A 25,691-nucleotide genomic window follows, 5' to 3' on the forward strand; every position below is an offset into this window, starting at 1 on the left:
TTACAGGAGAGAGATATGGTGTATTTTTTTATATTCTATTATTTTGGTATTTGAATTGTTTTAAAATCATTTATGGCATCCACTTGGCTCATCCCAAAAGAATCGGATTAACAGTTTTTATGCATTTCCCAACACTGAACTAAATGCTTATAGGATATTTGAAATTCATTTATAATGTGACATCATTAAAATAACCTCCCTACTTGAAAAGAAAAAAAGAAAACATCTGAACATCCATTTGACCTTTCACGTGACAGCCATAACAAGGTGCACACTGAATGTATGGTGCCCTGTGTGTCAGTTGTCCATTCCCCCTACTGAACCCAAGACAGTAGAGACAGCATCAACTACAGCTTCTTCACTTTGCACAGTGATACTTCAGCAGCTCCGTTCCAAACAAGAGACAATCAGTATAATCTGATCAACTCTAAGACAGCACTAAGATAAAGAACACTACAATATGCCAATGGTAAAGTAAACAAAACCATTCATTTTAAAGTCTGTGATTTAAAAAGACAATCTGCATGTTGAAGGCAGGCTGTATGATGATGAAGTTGTAACTCTGATCTCTAGGCAACTAGAAAGGCAGGGAATTGAACTTTTTCAAAGTATTTTTCTTTAAGTCCTGATGGAGACCAGGTCTTCTGTATGTATTCATCTTTGCACACAATCATTGCACTCCATGCAGAAACAGCCTTTAACTAAGACACCATCTGGACTATAAAATCATATTTGGATTCTGTTTCCTCTTCCTTGAAGTGGATTTATATTAATATATATTTATATTATTCAAATGTTTATTTATATATGTATAATTCTATATACACACACAGACAATTTGTTTTTAAGACTGTCCCTATTGCCTCTCAAAGATATGTGTGACCGCCAGCTCGTGGAGGGCTATGTAAGGGAGTGTCTCCATCCTTCCTGTCAGCTCCAGGGACCCCCAGACAGAGCTCTCTCTGGGGTGGCCTGGTCCCTGTGTGTTCTGGGCTGAGACAAAACGAAGTTGGAGGAAGAGGAGAAGCTCGCAGGACACTCCCATTCCAGGCCTGGCTCTGGAGAAAGGGAGAGGAGCAAGAGGGTGCCTGTGTCCGAGGAGCAGACGGAGCACAGGTCTTCGGAGGAGAAGTTGAGGCTGCCCAGCTTAGCCAGGGAGTTGGAGCGTTTGAGGCGTGACGGCACGGTGAGACCGGCCAAGCGCATGCGAGCCTCGATCTCCTGAGCCCTCTGGCGTACCAGGCCAGGTTTGCCCCTCACGCTGCGGATGCTGTCACTGCTGGAGCTGCGGGTTAGTGTGGAGCCGTGGGGCGAGGAGGTGGGCGTCAGCCCCCCAGAAGCCACAGCACCGAGCAGGGCGTCGTTAGTCAGAGGAACCGTCAGAGGCTCCAGGGACACAGAGCACCCCGCGTGGAAGTCTCCTGGGAAGGTGGAGACCTCTCCAGGACTGTGGCCCTCCCTTGCCCCGGAGTCGGGTGGGTTTAGAAGTTCCACAGGTTGAGGCCCCTCCTGGGACAAACCTGACAACCTCTCCAGCCTCTCAGCCCTCCGGCGGACCAGCCCTGACCTCTGCAGCTCAACCAGTGTCTCCAGCTGTGGTGTCAGGTTGCAGGCTGCCCCCGGCCTCTTCTCCCCTGGGCTCAGCAGCTCCGGGACAGGGGGAAGCACAGGTACCCCGAAAGGTTTCCCTTCCGCAGCCTCCCCTTCCAGAACACTGGCTGTGTCATCAGAGGTCAGAGAGCAGGGGGCGTCAGCTAGAGGTGTTAAGGCCGAGGATGCACATTTGGCACAGTCACAGAGAGGGCCACAGGGGCCCAACGGGCTGGGGGAACAGGGGAAGGTGACACTGGGTACAGGGGGGAGGGGTGCGAGGTTAAGGCATAAATGTGCATCCTGGACCAATGAATCCACTCTATGGCTGCTCTTGTCCTCGGACTGAGGAACGGCTGAAGGCTTGATTGGGTAAAGGGGTGTGGAGACAGCAGTATCCTAAACAGAGAGGAAACAACAAGTCAAAATGAACAAAGAATGATCACGCCTTCAGCAGTTCAGTTATCAATTCCACATGAGCTACTAAACGCAGGTTTGAATATCACAGAGAAAGGAAGGCCCAACCTGGAAGAAACCCACTTACACTGAGACTGGACAGGTTGTCAAAGTGGTTGTTATTGTTGGAGTTCTGGTTCAAGGCAACCAGGTCCAGCACCTGGTCCTCCTTCTCCCCCTCGTCTTCCAGAACCATCTTTACCACTCCTTGTGCATTCTCCACTCGTCCTCCTGGCTGTGCTAGGGCCTCCATTTCTGCCTCCTCTTTCTGGGCCTCCTCCTCATCCTCTTCCTCCACAGTGCTGAACTCCAAGCGAAGGCGCAGCTCCTCCAGGGGCTCTGGTCCTCGGCAGCAGGTCTGGGCCGCGGTGCCCTCCCCAGCCAGCCCGAAGTGGGGCAGTGACAGGCCCTCCCGCCCCTCGTAGGCCTCGTCGTCCAGAAGGGCGTCTCGCTCAACGTCCTCTATCTCTATGAAGACCCGCTCCATGTTTAGAAGAGGCGGGGCGCGCACCGGCGTGGAAGGGTCACTGTCCAGGGCCGAATCCGACAGCCTGCGGAAGTAGTAGTTGTTGTAGGCGGGGTCGACCTCCAGACTGATCATCCCGCAGGGGGAGGGGGGGCGTGCGGCCCCCTTCTCCTCCAGGGCCTCCTCACAGCAGGGGGGCGTCCCAAGCTCGGGGGTCCGGTTAGCACGGTCCTCGTTGAGGTCACAGTCCGGGTCGGGGCGGTCAGGGCGCCACAGCTTGTTGTGTCGCTGCTTACTGGAATAATAACGGAGCAAAAGGTATAACCCAGAGCACTACTTCAGTTCTGTCAGAAGGTCTGCCCTAGTTTATCTGGGCTTGGGTAATAACAGAATATCTGACTGGGATCATACCTGGCGTCCAGGATGCCCTCATACTCAGCCAGCTGTCTCATAAAGCCCGAGTTGGGTCGAGTGATGCTCCTCTTCTGCTTGACGAAGCTGAAGGCCTTCTCCAACGACCAACCATACTCCTTCATGGCGTAGGCGATAACGGTGGAGGCCGAGCGGCTGACGCCCATCTTACAGTGCACCAAGCACTTGGACTGATTCTTCCTGGTGGAGTTCGAGAAAAAGCAAGGTAGTTAGGAGAATCTGACAAGAATCCTCTGGCAGTTCTGTCCCTCAGGCAGTGTGACCATTCATCATCTTAGGCAAAGGTGACAACACACTCTGGGTTGCTACTGGTAACCGTCTTCAGCTCACTTCTCTAGGACAACTTGATCACAGACTTGGTCCCACACACTCTTGTGTTACCCTAGTCAAGACAATCAGGTCTCCGGGAAGCTCCTGATATCTTAGGGAAAACTTCAGTAAGATGCAGTTTCTGGTTCTGACCTAAAGCCACCTATCAACTGAATTAACAAACAACTAATAGAAATAGAGTGGCTTGCTTTATTACCCTTGCCGCCCCCCCCCCCCCCCCCCAACATGTTTCTAGCTTAACAGGACATACTTTGCTTTAACGATAAAGTTGTAAGTCTCGTTCCAGTGTGCCAGCAGGTCGGTAGCCTCTTCATCATAGACCCGTACGTTGTGGTAGGAGAATGTTCCTGGGAAGAAGTTATCTATCTCCCTGGTGACGTTGAGGATATAGCCCACCCTAATTAAGAGACAGTTTGTTATTGAATGAAGACAGACACTATCCCATAATATTCTCACAATATTGTGACTCCCATCAATACATACATACCTACCTACCCACCCACCCACCCACGGCCACGCACCCGCATGCACGCAAGCCCGCCCACGCGCACACCTTTATGTAAACTAATATTTTACATTTAAAATGTTTGGAATCTAGCAGAACATTCTTCTCACCCGGTGTCCTGAAGCTCCTCTAGATTGGAGGCATTCCATTCTGATCCCTGGAAGAAAATGTGTCAAAGTGTCTGCCTGACTACACATTAATACAGAAACATTCACAACAAGCTGCACAGTGATGGCTAAATATTGATCTTCCAGAATGTCTCTTTAAAGCAGTATCATACAAACCACATGGCATAAGAAGGCCAAATGTCATTGAGACAAATAGATGATCTGGCCTAAAACCAATGAGAAAAGCTCTTTCTAAAATGTACTACATTAAGCCCGATGGTCAGTTTTCTTACCATGCCATAGTCTTTTAACTTATTGTCATGCAAATGACAACAATGGATTTAGTGAACGCAGTTCTGCGATCAGGCTAGAGTTTGAGTAGTGTCCAGCTGACTAACCAGGTAGAGGTGGTCAAAGATGAGTGTTGCCTTGTCCATCTGGCCCAGGATCAGGAGCATCTCGTTGTCAATGAACTCCTTGTACTGCATCAGGTTACAGCTCATATGCAGCTCCAACTCAGTTCGGATCTGAGACCAAAGCAAATTCATCAACCAAGTCCTATCAGAAAGCCCTGAAGACCACAAAATGTTTCAAGTACTATGCCCCAGATGGCAGTCCACACACACAGAATGCCACGATGGGCCCAGGTCAAAGCAAGAGCACTATGCAGAGATGCTCACCTGTTTCGAGGTGACGTTCTCCAGGTCCTGGTACATCATGATGCTTCGGAGTTTGGCTTTGATAAGGCACTCTGTTCGCTCCCTCTCTGTGGGCCTGCATCAGTAGAGACAGACACAGAGACTTCTTCAGCATGTTACTCCACTCTCAGTCAACGGTTCAGTCAGAACCAGCAGAATTCCACACCAACACACCTCTCCTATACACGTCTTGACATTTACACCGGGGCAATTAGAGTGAACTGCCTTGCTTAAGGATCTCTGTACACACGCTATTTCATAGTCATCTGACATTCCCGCAGACTGACCTGTCAACAAACATGGTGGGAGAGTCAGGCCGCAAGGTCTCCAGGTCTCTCATGGCATTCCACTCGTTGATGCAGCTCTGCTCCGATGCAATGCAGCTCTCGTAGTAGCCCATCCAGGTGAGGGCCATGCCACCGGGGAAGTAGTTGTACCTGCGGGACACCTCACACGCCTTGTGGAGGATCTGTAGCGCCGACCTGGGTTTGGAAAGACACTGTGGTCAGAGTGGGTCAATCCCTGTACACACAGGGTCAATCAATATACACTTCGGGAAGAAATGTGGCGCAACTAAACCATGTCCTACACTTTTAATGGTTATTCAGATTATCTACATGAATGAAGGGCAAACTTTTGAATGAAGGGCATCTGAGAAGCACTTTGAAACAACCCCTGATTTCCAAAAGGTACTAATAAAATAAATTGAATAGTGACCAGTAGATGGCAGAGTGAGTGTATATTGAAACTCCACAAACTTGTTCTTAGATGTGAAATGGGCCACCAATGTACTGTGGTGGGACAGTTTTATTAAGAATAACGTACTGTTGTGGGATTTTATTAAGAATAATGTACTGTTGTGGGATAGTTTTATTAAGAATAACCGACTGTTGTGGGATAGTTTTATTAAGAATAACGTACTGTTGTGGGATTGTTTTATTAAGAATAATGTACTGGTGTGGGATAGTTTTATTAAGAATAACCTACTGTTGTGGGATAGTTTTATTAAGAATAACCGACTGTTGTGGGATAGTTTTATTAAGAATAACGTACTGTTGTGGGATTGTTTTATTAAGAATAACCGACTGTTGTGGGATAGTTTTATTAAGAATAACCTAGTGAGCACTGGTTCATTTCTACGCTGCCGTCTACTCACCACATGGCCTGTACAGACACAGGTTTGAAGACGTGATTCCGACTCACTGTGTTCACACTAAAACCCCTGAGGGAGACAAGACATGCACAGAACTCTGATCACACACAGTAACCATTACAACATACTTGGCTCAATCAAAAACCAGGTGGAAAGTGTGCGTGTAGGCGGCGGTGTGGTTGGCGTTTCTAAGCCAACTGATGCAGCATATTGGGTTTACATAAACAGTGAAAAGCATGAGGTAGGCGGAACATACCAAGGGCACCGTTTGGGCCCAGCAAGGTATTTTAGGACCTCCTGTATCACTATAACCATAGCCTGACGCTCATCCTTGAACATCTGCTTGGTTCTCTAGTTTTGAATTACAACCCTGGTTCCAAAAAGGTGGGGACTCTGTGTAAAATGCAAATAAAAACAGAATGCAATGATGTGCAGATCATTTATCCCCATATTTAATCAAAAACAGTACAAAGACAACATATTAAATGTTGAAACAGAATTTTGTTATTGTTTCTGGAAAAACACACACCATGAATTTGATGCCAGAAACACATTTTTAAAAAGTTGGACATGTTTACCACTGTGTTGCATCACCTCTTCTTTTAACAAAACTCTACAAGCGATTGGGAACTGAGGGGACCAATTGCTGTAGTTTTTAAACCGAAATGTTTTCCCATTTTTGCTTGATATAGGATGGCAGCTGCTCAACAGTTCGGGGTCTCCTTTGTCATATTTATCGTTTCATAATACGTAAAGTGTTTTCAGTGGGTGACAGGTCTGGACGGCATGTAGGCCCGTTTAGCACACAGACTCTTTCTACAGAGCCATGCTGTAGTAATACAGAATGTGGTTTGGCATTGTTTTGCTGAAATAAGCAAGGCCTTCACTGAAAAAGACGTTGTCTGGATGGCAGCATACATTGCTCCAAAACCTGTGCATATTGTTTAGCATTAATGGTGCCTTCACATATGTGCAGGTCACCCATGCCATGTGCACCTATGCACCCCAATACCATAACAGAAGCTGGCTTTTGAACTGTGTGCTGATTACAAGCCAGATGGTGTCTCGCCTCTTTAGTCCGGAGGAAGCAGCATCCATGATTCCCACATTTTTTTTCAAATATTGATCTTGTTTTTATATGATTTCTTCTTTGCATGGAGTTTTAACTTGCATTTCTGGATGCAGTGTTATACTGTGTTTACAGACAATGGTTTTCAGAAGTGTTCCTGAGCCCATGCAGTAATGTCCACTAAAGAATCGTGTCTGTCTGTTTTTAATGCAGTTTCGTCTGAGGGCCCAAAGATCACGACCATCCAATACTGGGTTTCAGCCTTGTCCCTTGCATACAGAGATTACTCCGGATTCTCTGAATCTTTTAATGATATTATGTACAGTAGATGGTGAGATCCCCTAACTCTTTGCAATTTTACATTGAGAAATATTATTCTTAAATTTTTTCAGTATTTGCCTGCACAGAGTGGTGAACCCCACCTCATCTCTCAAGTCTCTTTATATACCCAATCATGTTACGGATCTGTTGCCAGTTGACCTAATTAGTTGTGAGATGTTCAACCAGGTTATTTTTTTAGCATTACAAAACTTTTCCAGTCTTTTGTTGCCCCTGTGACAGATTTCTGGAAATGTGTTGCTGGTATCAAATTCAAATAGGGCATGTATTTTTCAAGAAAGAATTTTGAAACATTTGAAATGTCGTCTTTGTACTATTTTCTATTGAATATAGGGTTTAAATGATTGGCACTTAATTGCATTCTGTTTTTCTTTACATTTTACACAGCACCCCAACTCTTTTGGAAACAGGGTTGTACTTAAAAATACTCAAGGATGTTCTTATGAAAACATAGCATAATGGGGGCCTATACAATCTGTTTAGATTGCTTTGCCAAATATGTTTTTAGGATTTTCACAATTATGTTTATTCAGTAAAAGATTTTCTGGTAATGTTCTGCACTTCACATGAACAATAGGATAAGCAACTAAATTGGAGTCCATTTCAATATAGGTCGGGGAGCAAATATGTTTTTTGTGTAAATATTGTTAAATAGCATGTGGAACAAATGATACATTTACTCATGATATACAGTGCCATGAAAAGGTATTGGTACCCTTTTGGTTAATCTACACTTTGCATATTTTGACATATATTGAAATCTTCAAGAAAACCTTATATTTTAAAGGGAACCACTAACAAATAGAAATGTAAATACTTATTAATTTAATGAACGGTGTTAGGCAACACCTAATATCCCATGTGAATCAGTGATTATCCCTTACACATAATAACTGGTCGTTATTAAGCCCCCTTTAGCTGCAATGACTGCAACCAGGTTTGTAGTTGATGATCAGTCTCTTACATGGCCGTGGAGGAATTCTGGACGTTTGTGACATTTATTACAGCTATTACAGCTCTAAACCAAAAGAGCAGTCCCTCTCCAGTGTCTAGCCGGGGGTAACCTGAAATATAGCATCTCACTCACCCATCTCCATCCAGATGAATCTTGGTGTCACTCCATAGAGGCAGAACCATGCCAATAGAGCAGCTTTTACTGGGAACAACACACAAAGAAACGTTCCCAGCAGATCAATACAAAATACATCTGGTTTGATCCGCTACAGGAAGTTTAAGATCTGGCATCAAGGACGTAAAGACAGTGAGAAGAGTGCCATACCCAAACACAGCCAGGCCCAGGACCAGGACCATGCCCAGGACCAGGACCATGCCCAGGCCAAGGACCATGCCCAGGCCAAGGACCATGCCCAGGCCAAGGACCATGCCCAGGACCAGGCCCAGGACCAGGACCAGGCCCATACACACCTGTCCTTGTTGCTGAAGTCCATCCCCAGCAGGATGTTCTCCTCGGTGTCCTGTCGTCCACTGGTGTACACCACCACCATGTACCGCACTCTGTCTGACCAGGCGCTCTCTAACCGCACAGCCTGCACCCAGGGACATGACAGGTTCACCAACTCCATCACAACCAGGTTGCCTGCCCTGAGCCCACATATGCACGCAACTACCCAAACATGTCAGTCAGACACCAAGTACTAATGCTAATCGACTTTGAACTTCGAGGGTGACTGAGGAGGCACATGGGCTCCCCAACAGGGCATGGGCATTAGACCAACAGTCCATATCGATATTAGAGCAACACCTTCACATTTACACGTCAATCCTCTAAAGTAATTTGTTCCAGTCAAAAACTCTTTGTAAATACATAGGAGGCAGCATTCCAATAGAGTGTGAAAACATAGTGGTAGGTAAGAATAACTGACAAACTATTTCACAAGACATGGAAAAATTGGGTAATAGTCTCCTGTGTACGTTCAAACATGTTCTCATGAGCTAATAATTACAGTGAGCAAACGAGAGTCTTAAGTACACAATAAAAACCTTTCAGGCAGGTTGCCTATTACATGGTGCCAGTTGGTTAGTCACTGGCCAGGGCTGTGTGGGTGTCTCATACCAGTTTAATTCGATCCTCTGAGCGCAGAATGTTGATCATCACCTGCAGGTGCTGAGGTAAGTCCCCTGATGAAAACAAGAAATCAAATATGTCAATTAAGTAATTACAAATATATGTATCTAATTATGATGTTATTCATAACATATATATGAATATTTTATCTCATCATACCACATGGCAATGGACGTTGAGTGAGATCATCAAGTAGAGTTGAACTTAATGCACGCTATTGTTAACCGAGAGAGTGAAAGCAGGCACATAGGGTTAGATCCCATTTAGACCTCACCAACTGTCGTGAGCAATTTCATTTATATAACATTGAATGAACACGTAAATGCGCCTAGTTTCGCTGTGAGTTTCTGATTCTGTTCGTGGAGCTGAAAGGACCTCCAACAACACTGCTCATTCCACTGGATTCACACAGGGCGAGATGTCTTTAGACCTCAGCAGCAGCGAGGAGGATCTGTCAAAAGTGTCCCACGTTACCTCGGAAGGTGAATGGAGACAACGGATATTTTCGCTTGTTCACACTACACATTTTTTTTTATTCCCCAGCCCAACTACGCCATCAGGTCATCTAAATAAAACAATGGTGGTGTCATGAAAGGATACCCAGCAGAGAGCACTCACGACGTGGGTATGTGTAGTAACACTGCTCCCTGCTGTTGAGATCTAGACACAGAATCATGAATCCTCTCTCATCTTGACTTGACTGAAGACAAGAACTGCTTCCTGCTTGTACATATTGAGACCTCACAACCTTGGCTTTAGACAACCATAGAAATACAACATGATTGTGAAGAAGACACAGTGGTGTGTGTAAGTGCATCCTGCCAGGCTTGACGGATGTAAATGAGGCTAACCGGAGGGAGTGGTTCTGCTCCAAATGACACTGTATTCCCTATAACTGGGCTCTTCGATTCCACTCCTGGAGGATTAAAACACTATGATTCTAACTTGTACCTCATCTGCTCTTATGAACATAGAGGATCAAGACCAGAAATGTTTGGGCCCTTAAGGACTGGAGTTGAGTAGCCTTATAAAGTGCACTACATTTTCAGGTTCTATGCATTTGCTGTTTATTAAAAAAATCAACAACATTGTTTTCTGCTATTTAAAATCAAAGTATATGCAATTTCTCTCTGTTTTCATATCTAACCATTACATCATAAAACATTTTCTATCTTTGAGTAGCAGTATATTCCTGAAAAACCACTGAAAAATCATATTAAACAGAGTCTATAACAAGAACTAACAACTCTAACCCTTGCTTTGCACAGAGCATGGAAAATGCACTTTACAAGTGTACTATTATTTATTATTACAGTGACAATAATTTAAAAAGGGCAGCACAGTTTTTGCCAGTCATGGTGTTCTGATGACAAACAAACTGTTCTTTCCTGGACAACTTGAATTACAGCTTGTTCATTCTGCTTTGCAGCTTCATAGTTCATCAATAGATAGACGCCTCATGACAAGATATTCTGATTCATTGGTAGGTTTGGCTACAACTTGCCAACTTTTCTGGACCTCCCAAAATGATAAAAACCAAGGGCTATATTTTATATTAGATATTTTAACAGACAAGATCTCTGTACTGTAGTTCAGGCCCACTTCCATTGACATGCAGGCCTTGATGTTTTAAAAAAAATGGCAGTTCTATAATGCCCTCTAAAGCTTTCACTAGAAAGGATGACTCCAGCTCATGGATCTGAAATCTGTAACCTTACAACCTGAGGGTTCATCACAACCTAACTACACCAAGCCACAATGTGTGCTGACACCAACTAATAGATAACGTATAGCACAAAGGCCTTGGAGATTACCCTTTTTCAAATATTATGTATTACAGCAAACAAAAAGCTGGCCTATTTAGCCTACAGATCAGAGTCTATACAGGCAGAGCTTTCTCTGTAACAAACACATGACCGCATCCTAACTCCTTACCAATGCAAAACAACTGGGCTAGCAGCCAATTCTGGGTGTTCTCAAATTCAGTCAATTAACTTGGTGATACAAACCATTCCGCATTCCAAATGTCCAAGTTCGCAGAGTGAAACTTAAACATTGGTCCATAAAGAGTGAAAAAATATTCATCAAACTCCCATGAAATTAAAATGATACTTGGGATAATACAAATGTGTTTAACCAAAGAAACATTGAAAGTGTGTGCTTACCTGTTCTAAGCAACTGTCAATTAAAACCTCTGCCTCAGAATCACACCTGATATCATCTTTAAGCCTACATGATACTACTGGCAAAGCACTGAGGTGTGGTGGGGCTTTGAAAGATGTTGATGCTTGGAACCTACTCTGCATTGTGTTTAGATAGGACATTGCCTGTGACATATTGGACATATAACACACCCGCGATGCCCAATTTCTTAGAGTTAACTCTGGACATTACAGGAACATTAAAAGAACCCAAATCACTAATCATTAAAGGAAAAATACATTTGGATATTTCTTTAGTTGTATTGTAGGGTTCAGATGAATACAACCAGTACCCAGAAACTTCAAGCAACTACACAGCTGATTTAAATAATTAAAGGTTAGTTATGAGTTGATTATTAGAATTATCTGAGTAATGCTAGGGCAAAAGCCAAAATGTGTATCCCTGGGAGGCCCCAGGACCAAGCCTGGGAATCCTTCCTTAACCACTGATCTGCCTTTGCTACACATGTCTGGAACATGCTAATAACCTGCTGGACACCGTCCCCGGCACTGTCAACTCACTCATCTGAAACACTTTCAAGGACAGCAGGTTGTTTTGTCTGGGTAACAAGTCAAAACGACAACTGCAACCACTGTCTGGACAACGCAATGAGTTTTGGGAGAATTTACCCACTCTGCCAGGCAGAGCAGACCTCGACCGGGGTCCTGCCCGGTGATGTTGTGGGAGATACTCACCTGCATGTTTATGATGAGGATGCGCTTTCTGGCCCTGGGGACTGTTGCCCTGCTGCAGGAACAGGGCGGCCCCCTTCACCATGAAGAAGCTCTCGCTCAGGCTGTGAATACAACATACGGAGAGAGCAGTTAGGACCGCTGGATCAAACGGTCGGTTGAGGCCGCATGCCCACATCAGGACTGGGTCTGATAACTGTTGTCCGACAGGAACCGTCACCCAGCCCTACATTACAGAAAGATCAGGGGAGAAGATAAGACAAACTACGCACCTGACTGAAAAAACAAGTGTTTCATACAGGTCAGGAGGCCCAGGCCAGCACTGAGAGAATTTATCTTGGTTTATTACAACAAAAAAAGGAATTGGCAATGTACAGCAATAAGCCAGGTGAGTGAACCAGGCTCCAAACACAGCTCTGCGGCAGCTATGAATCAAGATTTGATCCTGAATTTTTATCTAGCTCTTTTCTCCTGTGTGAGCTGCTGCGTCCTGATGGGATCTGTCAGGTCTCTGCTAGCCCAGGAAAATGCAAAACGGACTGAATAATTAGCTGCAGCATTTTCTAATGCATTCCTCAGAGCTATCCATTTATGTCTCACCTCTCCAATGTAAAACGTCCAAACTGCCATTGCATTCCTCAGCAACATGGCATGGTGGTGGTGAAAAACAAGGGCTGAAGCTGTTCTCCACAATAACTCCAATTATTTTCTTTCACTTTGCTTATAGAATTAGTCTCTCTCTCCCCAGGCTTGTAAATCCACTTGACAGCAGGGCGGAACATATACCCAAAGTACCCTGTTAGTGCAGTCTAGCGAACTTGCACATCATTGGAAAGTACAGGTGTGATGAGACATAGGAACAAAACAAATCTCAAAATAAAATGAGAAAATATCAGAGCCTATGAAGGCGCCTGTTAAATGTCAAAATATGAATTTCAGGTGAAACAAATCACATCGATTGCTCTGTTGACAAAAGCCTGGCTGTGACGGCGATTAGTCTAAACATTTGGGGGTCCCATATTTAAGCCCAGTGAGGGTCAAGAACGGTCCCTCCACCCCCCTCCCACATTGTAAGTCCCTGACTGGACTTCCTGAGAACAGACGAGGAGGCCTGGCCTAAGCATACGATAACAGCGAAACAACAAGCTTTGCTTTGTGCGCCCATCACACTAGAAACCCTCCCTCCCACCCGCCTCCACCGCAGAGAGTTCCACACTGACCAGGGTGGCAGGGCGCTAATCACAAGAGCTTTTGTTTCACTTTGGCCTTTTGTTTCTCTCCTCCTTTGCTCCCTGTTTTAAGATGTATGTGGCCATGTGGATAGCCCCTTTCAGGGAACAATGAATTAGGTAGAGCTGCAGCTGGCTAGAACTACAGAATATATCAAGTCACTGTGAGTAAAGATACAACATCAGAAAGCCACTAAACCTCAAACACCTTTTCAACTCAACATCCACCATCTTGACTTCATTACCGGTGACATAACAATAAAAACAAAACTTTATCGCATTTGTAAAGGGCTTTTCGTTATAGAGGAATAATCCCACAGTGCATGAAAAAGAAAATATTAAAAACAAGAAAATAAGAAAAATGCCATCAATCTCATAGTACTGTAGACAAAAATGTAATTGTTCTGAATGACGCATGTTATAAGGTGCACTTGACAAACCCAAGACTTTGAAATAAAAAACTTCAATCATGTTGGAATCTAAACATGGTATATACAATACAGTATGATCTAAAAGTATGCTGCATGCCTAAACCTGGGTGATAAATCAACCTGGGGATGTGTTGAACGTGAAGCATCCTCTCCTTTCCTGCCAAGCCTCCGTCCACCACCATGATCCACACTCAGACAGCCTAATTAACTAGCTTCTGCGATGGTGTCTCCAGTCCTCCGGCACGTACAGTACCCTGCTATCAGACAGCCTCTCCACAACACCAGGGCTAAAAATATATCCGCTACTACGGCAAACAAAGACAGTGACAAAGAGGGCTTGCTAAACAGCCCGAAATGAACCCTTATGATTTTAGAGCGTCTGTTTGAATGGGAGTAAAAAAGACAGGCTCTAGATTTTGAATGAATGGAATTCATTCAATCACAAATGCTTGACTACATTTATAAAGACATGTAAGATGCAAGAACTTGATCTGATTTCCCGTCTGATCTGTTGAAGTGTTCCTCAGCAGCCAGGCTGTACATCCACCCCAAGGTATGTATAGGGAAGGTTCTCTCTAACATTTGGATTCATACTCCAAGATTTTTGTATTTATTTGGGGTATTTTCATTCTTGCCCATTTTGACGCTGAGAAATTGAAAACTATAAACACGTTGTCCCGTCATTTAAATAATTCCTACATATATAGACACAGGTTTAGGGGAACTACCCAGGTGGGGCAGCGGTGTACAGTGCCTTTTCGTAAATTACCACAACGGCCTATGTTCAAGCATTCACTGTGCTAGCTGACCAGTAGCTGGAAAACAAGTTAACAAGTAACCACTAACACAGAAGAACCCTGCTAGACTCAAATATATTTACAGCGTTCTCCATAAAACAGGGCAGCATCTTCAGCAAACAGCCTCCTGAGGACTCAACCACCAAATGCATACTGTTGTCGGGCCACAGACAGCTACAGCCCCTCCCCTATTAACTTTGTAGCCCAAGACAGTGAGTTGGAGGAAAGTAATGTAAAGAGAGAGATGGCTTCAGGTACTGACCCAATGCCTGGGTGATTTACTTACTTAGTCCCGTCTTATCGGAGGGTTGTTGGCAGGCAGCTGCCCGCTCCACTGTATAGGCCTATGGTCCTCCACTGAACAAATCTATAACCTACTCTCCAATTTCCACACCGTCTATCTGTGGTAGTATGGTGAAGAAAAGCCCGTCAGAGTGTTCCTGCCTGAGACTTGGTGCACTGTCTCCACTAGCAGCCTGAGGGAGGGGCTTGTGTTCTCTCTCTCTCTCTCTCTCTCTCTCTCTCTCTCTCTCTCTCTCTCTCCCACAAAACCAAACCACCCCTCTTCTCTCTTTCACACACACAGGAAAACATCCACACACAAACACACACACACTTGTTAGGAAACAGGTTTCCCCTTCAGCAAGGGGGAAAACAGTTCTCAACCAGGATCTTATACCACTGTCTAACAGAAACCTATTCTTAAAGACCTCTAAGAAGAGCTTTCTTCCCTTCTTTAATGTCAGAAAAGCAACCTATTTGTTTTCAGAAGAATAGAGACTATGGCCAACTATTCAGCATAGATGTCTTGATGTCTTTATCTAGCAGGTTGCTTGCCACACAAGCAGCCCACTGACTTCCAGGCAGAACTGCCAAGAAGCTCTTTATATGGGCCAATAATGGACAGGCAAACCTGACACACACAGCTCCTCCCAAATTAAATTAACCTCAGGGGCGCCACTGCCGGTCACTCACTCCCATTCCTATGTTTATTGGGATTTCCATTAGCTGAAGCCTAGCGCGACACCACAGCTAGTCTTCCTGTAGTCCAACAATTACCAGACAACTATGTTCATTTTTGCCGGACGGCGTAAGCGGATCCAGCCAAGAAGATCGAATGTCTCCTACTGAGTGAGTGACTGACCCGCGCTTGAATCCCGTCACAGTCAAAGCAAATTATGCATTAGGATTTGTTCCAGGTAGAAAAAAACTTTATAGTAAGCCTAAAATAAAACTGTTCATGGTAATGTTGCGACTATTTCTGGTGGATTTTCAAAGTACGCACCCATGCATGATTTTTGGGGCAATCAAAGCTAGATAAAAACCCCATTTACAGTGAAAGAGTATTGGTTTCCATGATTCGTCTTTACACTTGACGAAAAAGTCAATTATCGTCACCTATATTGATTGATACAATACCTATGTAATTCACGAACGAAAGAAAGAAAAACGTTTTGTGCCATAAAATAGCTTTGGCTGTGTTAAGTTCAAGTAGTAAGTTAGATACTAGTAAACCTATTACTGGCTAATAAGCAGTTAAAACGGCCAGTGGCAAAATGATATACATTTCATAAATGCTATTTGTGGTGGAAGTAAACTTAAGAAATGTTAGTCAGTTTAACACAATGCTTAATGGTGTCTAGCGAAATAGTCAAACTTGGCGTGATGTTAATGTGTGACAAAATGACCTAATGTCGAGATGCTATACCGAAACTAGGCAAACATATAGCAGCATGGTGTAGTAGGAAAAGACACAACCACTCACATGGGAGACCTGGGTTTGAATCCACTGAGATCAACAACATATATCACTTTTTATTGCGGGCCGGCTGAACTAGGCTTGCCTGGTTCCTTTTCAGTTTTTTTCAATTTATATAATGTTACATAAAGACATCAAGCAACAACAACAAAAAATAATAATTGGTCCTAAAAATCAATGTCTTGGGGCAGAGCCATGTGGGATTTGGAACATTCTATGAAACTCTGATATCTATTGATAACATTATTTTGTTACATCTCTCACTTACCTGCGCTATATTATTTATTTATTTATTTATTTATATATATATATATATATATATATATATATATATATATATATATATATATGAAGCAACCAAAAGTGCAGTGCTCACTGAAATGGTGCGGTTCCTTGTGTCAGTTATACAGTAGACTTCGGGACTGTGAAGATGGTTGCAGGTCTCATGAGATAAGTATGGGTGTCTCAGCTGTACGTTACCAGGGTATAACAATATAGAATTGATGTCAATATTTTCATAATAACAAGTAGTGCAGCCAGTTAAAGGCAAAATGGTCTGCTCGGATGTGTGATTGCTGCAGCACTGCAACTGACCACACTAACAGTATTAAATACAGGACCAGAGCATAACTAGTACAGCTGATGTGACAGAAATGTATGGCTAACATTCCAACACTTGCCACTCCTGTTGACTGACAAATAGACTGCCCTTTCTCATTGGTTGTTCGGAAATAACATTAATATTTTCCATAACAACATGTCGAGTCTCAAAAAGCCTCCAAAGAGAAATGCAACTATAAACAAAAAAAAACATTCAGCTGTTAGCTAGACAAGTTTGGAGGCTTAGAATGAAAGCCAAGAAGTTGCGGTTGGAAATGCAGTAGCTATGTATTTAGTTTCAAAATTTAGATGCAAGTAAGCAACCTTCCACAGTGGTTTCAACTGGACAAACAAAAAGTTGTGGATAAAGAAGAATCATCAAAATGTTCCAATATAATTGTTTTGACTCTGTCCCCTTCATACTCAATAATGAAATAATGTCCATATTTGAAACAGAATAAAAACCTTAGCGACTGGTCCTAGAAATAGTTGAGGCGTATGCATAAAGCCACTGTATGGTGTGACCCCTCTTTTCTACATACACAAATATGCTGACATCTGGACACTTTAGAAAATGTATTTGGAACTTGCATTTTTGGTAGACTGTACATTTGAAGTTAGGCAGATAAGTGCATATGGCAAAGAAAATCACCCAGCTCGTCGGCGAGGACGTGCTGAACACGACAAAGGTCTCTCATCACCGGAACGAGGTCTGTGATACTTTCATAGACACAGGCAACTAGCCAGTCAACGACCACTAGACGGAAATGTCCTTCAACATTAGCCAGAGAAAGTGCTGCCAACAGCCCAGTGAGGACAGCTCTGGGAGAGGGAGAAGCCAGGCCTGAACCACGTGACTGGGCATTAGTAGAATTACTCCTGGAGCCAGAAGGGCCAACAATGCCTTGAACTGGTCTGAACTAAGTCTACAATGCCAGTAATCTGATCTGAACGGCCAGGTGTTCACAAGGTGTAATAGATTACTCGGTAAAGGACTCTCCACAGCCTGCAGAGGGGGAGGTGCTACTCGCCAGGTGGGTTGGTACTTAGGGTTTTTGCAAACACCAGTACAATGGAAGAAAAGCCTCTTCTGGCGGGCAAGTTCATGATGTCCTCTTCCCACTGACACCACAGAAGGGAGAGGAACGACAACCTGGCCTGCTCAGCCATCAGTTAGAGTAGATCGGTTATAAGGAAACAAAAATAAATTACCTTGATTTGTTACCTATGAACAAGCAGCAACCACACACAAACACACACGTTGCGAATATCTGTCCACCCACCACAGGCCCCAGACTACAAGCCCTAAAGTTAACTTACAAATGTTAATGAATAGCAAAATACAAGCAAAAGCAACATGTTGCATCAAATCATTGATACTAGAGTGACATAACCGTTGACAGACAGATGGGAGATAGCTTGTGCGCTGAATAAAACTGTCCCTCTTCTGTTTGAGCAACTCTTCAGTTTATACGTTCACCCAGTGAAGACCCCAGCTCTCAACCTTTCGCACACTTGTTCTTGCTTCAGTCTGCTACCCTGTTGGTTAAGTTGGTGAAATCATAAGTAGGCAAGGTACCATCGCCCCTTGATCTGGATGATGTTACAGTGTTTATGTTGGGCCTTTACACTAAGGCCCGGTCTTGTCATCCTTATCAAGTTCAGCAGGGTGGAAGCACTGAGTGCCAGCATGCCCACATGCAACATCGCTGTAGTGGTTCTTTAGTTTGTCTCCACACATTGACTCCATTGCGTCCTTTCATGATGCTTTAAAAAGAAAAGACACAGTTGCCAGGTAAATACAGCACTTTGTTTATAATATTTTCACAGGTCAGTTGGTGGACTGAATGTCCTGTGTCGCCTGCCTACTAAAACTCGATAAATAGAATTACCCATTACATAAGTGGAGTTTTTTTGCAGTTTAGATGCCTAACAGGGTAGCATGTCCAATAGTGTAACCTAGAAGACAGACAGGCCTTAACTTGTATCCTACTGATATCATTCCTCAAAGATGTGCATCACTTTGAGTGCCAATATCAAAAACTGCACAACAAAAAGGTACACAGATGTTATGAATATTTCACTAGATGTCGTAATGAGGGCTATCACGATCCATCAAGTAACTCGAACAAAAAAAGTACAAAAACATCCTTGAATATAATTTACTGCCTCAAGGCTTCTGTTAAAAAAATAAATAAAAAAAAGGGTGGGGAAAATTTGAAGAAGGTCTTGCAAAATAACACACAACAAAATAAGGCAGATGTTTGAAGTCTGATAAAGATAACCTGGCTGTAGGTCACTACGACAAGACAGAACTCACATTTCACAAGATGACTTCTTCCATTCTGCAACATTTGAAAAGGAACCATTCACTCGTGGGGGAATCAGAATCAGACATGCGGAGGTTAGGTTCCCCTTGCTATGTTAGCAAGGTTTTTTAGCCAGGTAGCTACCTGCAGCCGACAGTATGAGCGCTGTGTTGACTATGTGTTCTCCAGCAAGGAAGGGTAAGGAATGTACAGTACGTTAGACGCTGGAGCGGACTAACTAACAAACAACTAGAAGTTTTATTTCAACATTATTATTAAGGTTAGAGTCAAGGTTTTAGTTTGAAAGCAATGCTTGCATCTGCTATCAAAAATGATGCAATTATATAAAGGGGACAAGTTTTAGACATGTATCTAATGCCCTAGATAGGTGCTTGCTCACTCATTCTCTACTAACACTTGCTTTTGCAATAAAAGACAATCGCACAATATCCTTGCATGTACTTTGCATTAATTAAATAACAAGATAAACCAAAATTGCATTTCAGTGCAATTCCCAAATTGCAATTTAATTACTGCGTAGGTTAAATGTTCCGCAATGCCAATCATAACCAAAAAGCATGCGATGTAAAATTTTGAATAACTTTATAAATATTGTGCACAGTTTTACTTTTATCCAACATACTGAACATGCCTTTTTATCCGAAAAAAATTATTAATGGTCAGAATATTAGTTAGAATACTTGATTACCAAAATATTAATTGGTGACAGCCCTAGTTGTAATGTGTGGCAAGGTCAAATCAACCATTAACTACAAAGTTTCCTGCCTGTTTCCAAGTCTGCAATGGTTAGTCAACAGTAAATCTACCTGTGAGGAATCACAGAGAATATTGGCAAGCTGTGGAGCCAGAGAGCAGCATCTCTCATAGAACAGAGTGGGAGGGCCACTCATTTACAAGGGAAAACGACTGAGGTTTAGTGGCACACATAGTTTATTGGTTCACATGGCTAAATGCTTTCAGTATATTTTAGATTGAGACTTGTAATATGTAATCAAACGTGGGACAGATATGGACATACTGGACCAATCTGTCTGAGAATAAGACTCGTAGTCAGTTTTGGATATCAACCCGGAGTGAAGTCTCACTACCTCTTCACGTCTGCAGCGCAGTCTGACCCGTGGCCCATGACTTACAACGTGATCATACAGCAGAAAGTTAAAGGCGAGTTCTCCTGAGTAGTGGAGACTAAATGCATTTGAACAGTCAGTGGTTGTCCCCATCCAGCAGGGTAACAATCTGGCTGTGTAGGCTTGACTGGAAACATTAAAATTGAGAACCGCTCCCCAAGCAGATCTAACTTCAGTCAAGACTTTTAAATTATAGATTCAGAACAGAATACCAACTTTTTACTTCAAAGACGCATAAAAATAAATGTTTGCTTTGGTGGTTGTGATGACCCATATTTCAGGTTTAGCGGTAATCTGTGATTCATGTAACTATAAATGCTTTGTCTCTGTGAATTGACAGAGACAAAGCCTTAGCACCATACAGTAACAGTCTCTAACAAATGGCAAAAGACCACATTGTCTGTCTATTATTGATTGATGACCACTTTATATAGACAGACAACAGTGCCTTAATGGTTTGTTACAGTGGTGCGTGTCATTGACAAATCAGACAGATCCATTTACACACATTAACAAACCAAGATTACGCTAATATACTTCTGTATTCTTAACTTGTTATAGCTTTTCTGCAAAACAATAGACAGCAATGAATAGAAAGCAGTAGCTCAAGGAAAGGGAGTGTTTACCACACTTACCTCTGATTCAAACGACGCTCATCGTCACTGCCAAAGTCCTGCAAACCAAGAAAAGGTAGAGGAAACAGAAACAACCGTTACCAATCTGATACTAGATACAGTCCAGCCATTTGTATCAGGTGGACATAATTCCATGTTGTGCTTACAATTCAGTGTAAGCAATATGCTTTGCCTCATAATAAGGCAAGATAATAGCATTAGCTAAGTAGGTTATTATGCTACAGACGAATGACAGGAACCTAATTCTAATGACTCACAACAGAGAGATGTCAGATATAATTTTTACTACAACAAAAGCCCCAAAATGATAGGCTTACAACCAATATTCATGTTTCAATTTTTGTTTAATGCCATACCAACCTAACCTAACCCAGTAACAGAGAAATCCACCGGTGCCCCAATGAATCAACACTACAGACAGAGGGAATAGGGACATTCTTTATGATAAAGTTTCACCACAGTTATGTCTTTCTAAAGGTTTCATTGTACCAGAAGGGACATCATAAACTGGGTGGGAGTATCAAGTTATAGCTACATGGTGACAGGTGACTGTGAGGTAGGCATACCATTCTCCAGCAGTTTCACCTACTAAAGCCTGAGGGTTGTTCACCAAAGCGCTACCAGTAAGAGGCACATGCTGTCTAAAGTGGTCCAATGGTCTAAGCTGATTCATCTGGTGTACATACACTCCAGCAGTGTGGGTTTCAATCCAACTTACTGCTCTTCCAGAAACAAAACTCCACCATCTAGCTTTCACCACTTTCCTGTACAATAAGGCATAAACATCCAAAGAGCATCACACTTGTGTTGAGCAGAATGCGTTCAAAACGGCAAACAGACATGCCATTGTTAGAAAATTGTTATAATGACAAAATCTGTAGGTAAAGGCTTTTTTCCTCCATCTATACAAAATGTCATGTAATATGATACGGATGCCTCTGTAGATGCTCTACAGTATACCCATTCAACTAGGCTAATGCCATCAAGGTCCAGGTGAAACTTAAACCAGGGAGGTGTCAATTGCTGTGTTTAAATTGGGTTTCAGTTACTGCTGGGAATTGCCAGGGACCTTACGATACAATACTGTCATGATACTTAGGTGCCAATACAATATATATTCAAATTCTCATAACTCAATGATTTGAATTGCTTCTAAATATACTGTTCACCCTATCTACTAGTGCACAAAAAAAGAGCCTTGGGAAACTTGTTCTGATTACTAATGGAAATAAAAGTGCTAATAAACTAGAAAACAAGCTCTGAAAAAGTCTGGAGTTCAGGTGCATGTACAGCCAAATAGCACAAAAATGATATTGCAATAGTTAAAACAGTACATCAGTAAACATAAAATAACGATATGGGACTACAGTTTGTTCCCCCAACCACTAGATTCAGTCTGCAGAAAGGGAGGATGATAATTATTCTACTACAGTGAAACATGACAAAAGCAACTAACTAGCTGTTCTGAATAGACAAAGGATAATTTCACAATGTAGCAAAGAATCTAATATGTAAGGGGATTCAATTTTCAGCTAGGGTAAATAAACAGAGCATATGAAAGACAGTGAAAACCAAGCTCTTGCTGTGGGAATAATGACAAGCAAATTATGAAAGCTTTGTGATCACACACCTTGAATTTCAACCAAACTCCGACCACCATTGAAAAGGAAATAGTGAAAGCACCATCTCTTTTTGGTTGACCTACCAAAATCACAAGTGTACCATACTGTTACTCCGTGCCACCACTTTCCCTCCACTTCTCATCCCTTCTTCTCTCTAGACTACATCCTCCATGTGTGAATGACATCATAGCTGCAGCAGTATCCTGAGGGGCTTGGCTGCTCTTCATCAGACAGGCTTCGGACAGAGCCCTGGGTGCAGCCAGTCAATTCTAGCCCATATGGAAAGTGTGTAAAAGGCAGTGACAGGGAAAGCTGGTCCAGTCTCACCATCTCTCAACCATTTTCACAACAAATGTGTATCCTTTCACTTAGGATCATTTTCTTTTACATGGCAGTTGGTACGGACAAGGTTTGATAAGAATTCATGCTTTGATTTAATTTCCAAGACACAATGCACAAATACTAGTCCTGGCACCAATGTTAGCATTTTTTCATTCATCAGTTAAATCATCCTCACATTACCTAAATGTATCACCAATTGGTAGTGAAGATAAATATAGGAACTTGTAGATGATGCGCAAAAGAATATATCCATATCTGACATCTTCAATAATGGCTTCCAATAATAAGACTAGTGCCTTTATTAAGCATTATTATTGTACATATGTTGACAGTTAGCGCCCCCAACTGGTTGAGAAGGTTGAAGAAAAACAGTACTTTGTCGCTATATTCAAAAAATATATATTACAATGTCATAACTTTAATTTGTGTAGGCTGTAACAGTTATATTTTGGAATACTAAAAAGGTTAGGTTTTGTTGAGTGACACTGAGGTATCATGAGGCTTTGGCGTCCTGAAAGTGTTCAAAGCTAAACAGTCCATGGTTGCCAGACTCTATTCTGTAAGAGGAAAGTATGACTAGACATCTACATGACTTTATGAAGTTATGCCACATGTTGTGGTATTAAGAGGACTCATTACATTCCATAACCATAATATTATTATCACAGAAGACTATATATTTATGCAATAAAGCATGGGGATGTGGTATATGTCTAATATACCACATATGTCTAATATACCACAGCTAAGAGCTGTTCTTCGGCATTACATAGAGGGCATGGACACGTTGCTTAGCCATGCTACACTGGCAATACAGGACAAACCCCTGAGATACCACATTGTTATTATATACCAGTCATCAAGCATTTACAGCAGTAAAATGTGTTGTAATATCATACCCGTGGTATAGGTCTCATAACAAGGTTATCAATCAATCAGCATTTAGGTTTCAAAACCACCCGATTTATCATAGAAAATAACCTATGTTGCCCATTACATTACTTAATTTAGCCAGTAGCTTGTTTGCTAGCTTGCCTAATAAACACGCCGGCAATCCTAATACCTGATCCACTTATCAGGCACATAGTTAGGTAGGCCAGCAAAATGTAAACATTTTGGCCTATTACATTTTATCACACGACTTCCATCACGTGGCTAGCTAGCTAGATATACATTAGTAGCAATATAAGTTAACGTTAATGCATTCACCATCAGGATAAACAAACTGACACCACTTGTCATGCTGCTAGCCAGCTTGGTTTACTGTAGCCGGTCTTATTAAAGGAGGTTGCAGTGTACTTGTGTTGCAACATCATGAAAATTATAATGCGATAAAAGTGAACCACGTGACTAGGTATAAGATGATAACCATGCAACTGGAAATTTCTAGCTGCCTCATTTACTCACTCACATGCTATCTCTGTTATCCATGGCAAACGAGAAAGCAGTTAGCCTTTCGTTCATTAACACGTTAGCAATCTAGCTAACGATAGATGATTGCCGGTAGCTAATAATTTCGCTGTACTACATTGACATACCAATAGCCACATCCATGTGTGTTAAGATTCCTGACATGTAACGTTTGCTTGGCTAGCTTTTCTAGACAGCTCGTAATAATATAACGCTAGATAGGAAGCCAGGTATATTGCTTGCTAGTAAAGTTGAGCCTAGTACTGTAACGTTACCTTTGAAGCTAGTTAGACAAATGGCTACAGATCTAGCTAACATGACTAGGCCTGTCACTCCTACGTATCCCCACGGTTTTCTTGAGTTTTCTTCACGTTTCTAGAACGTCTCCGGTAATTTCCTAGCTTACCTCCCCCGCGTTGGTGTTGGTTGTGCTGGCTGTTGATGCAGCGCTTGGGGTAGGGGAGCGCTGCAATGTAACCAGAGCCATGACTGGGAAAATCTGGACAGACCGTTGAAGCCTGTTAGAGAATAGGTTTATTCCGGGTGAGTCGAGGAAGTTGTTTCTTGTTGGTATCAGCGTCTACAGCAGGCGAAGCAGAGAATGTCATTGTCTTTACATTTCCATCGTCTTAAATCTGGCAGCCAGTTGTTGCTTTTGAATTTTCTCTAATAAAAACATATTAATGTCATATAAAGAACCGTAAGAACACAAAGAGCATAGATAGATTTCCCATGTTGCGGCTTTCTCGAAATACATCCCGCGGACGTCTACAGCGGGATGCTATTGGCTTTCTCAGCCTGGCCTGCTCGACACCGCTTCAACCAGGGGATGCGATTGTACGTCAGCTGGCCAACCAGAGTAATTCTGAGTTAAAACATTCTGGTGAGATTGATGTTGTAAAGTATTCACTAATATCGGTCAAATACTCACAGAATCTGTTCCTATTTTATTTTACTTAGCTTAGTCGTATACACAAAACAGTCCAACATGCTTACCCCGCGCAACTATGACGTTACTGTTATTGAGGTCTTTAGGTATTGGGTTCAGTAGCCCTACTGTACGTCTTTGCGTGGCGTCCTGTAGTTTAAAAAAAATATAAAATCAATTAAATTCTACTTGTTACATGATTTGTTACCTAATAGTGAAATGCTTGCCTTTCCAGTAGGGTTAAAAAGTTAAACCGATAGGAATAATAAAAAATTGTTAGACACAGGGCATACAGTCCCCTGGGTTAAGGCATTGCTCATGGTGGATGGGTATGATGTCTGGCTGCCTTGTTTGGT

At 42.6% G+C, this 25,691-nt stretch overlaps 2 protein-coding genes across 8 annotated transcripts in view; one reads left to right on the forward strand and one right to left on the reverse strand.

Annotated features, from left to right (window-relative positions):
• On the reverse strand, nt 1–25,489 carry ssh1a (slingshot protein phosphatase 1a). Of its 6 annotated transcripts, XM_010896374.5 has the most exons (16): nt 25,404–25,489; nt 24,814–24,987; nt 21,034–21,071; nt 12,129–12,229; nt 9,220–9,284; nt 8,571–8,692; nt 8,233–8,301; nt 5,741–5,806; nt 4,872–5,066; nt 4,567–4,660; nt 4,285–4,413; nt 3,890–3,936; nt 3,525–3,671; nt 2,924–3,124; nt 2,135–2,807; nt 1–1,989 (listed from the first exon to the last, which is right to left on the reverse strand). In XM_010896374.5, the coding sequence occupies exons 2-16, from the start codon at nt 24,892–24,894 to the stop codon at nt 931–933; spliced, it is 3,087 nt and encodes a 1,028-aa protein (XP_010894676.2). In that variant the 5' UTR covers nt 24,895–24,987; nt 25,404–25,489; the 3' UTR covers nt 1–930. The 6 variants fall into 6 exon arrangements, with proteins under 6 accessions (XP_010894676.2, XP_010894677.2, XP_034152315.1 ...); XM_010896375.5 differs by lacking the exon at nt 25,404–25,489 and having other exon boundaries at nt 8,233–8,295; nt 24,814–24,920; XM_034296424.1 differs by lacking the exons at nt 24,814–24,987; nt 25,404–25,489 and adding an exon at nt 22,739–24,422.
• LOC105025596 (D-amino-acid oxidase) overlaps nt 24,874–25,691 on the forward strand; it is an 11,910-nt gene continuing 11,092 nt past the window's right edge. The window contains exon 1 of one of the 2 annotated variants that reach the window (XM_010896381.5): nt 24,874–24,950. Coding sequence is in view for 1 of the 2 variants with exons in the window: in XM_010896377.4 (XP_010894679.2) it covers nt 25,140–25,290 (151 nt within the window). In the remaining variant the exon portion in view is untranslated. Of the gene's footprint in view, nt 24,951–25,120; nt 25,291–25,691 lie in introns of those variants that run through there. The other variant, XM_010896377.4, reaches the window with a different exon arrangement.

This window comes from Esox lucius, chromosome 13 (assembly GCF_011004845.1).
Source record: "Esox lucius isolate fEsoLuc1 chromosome 13, fEsoLuc1.pri, whole genome shotgun sequence".
Lineage (NCBI taxonomy): Eukaryota > Metazoa > Chordata > Actinopteri > Esociformes > Esocidae > Esox > Esox lucius.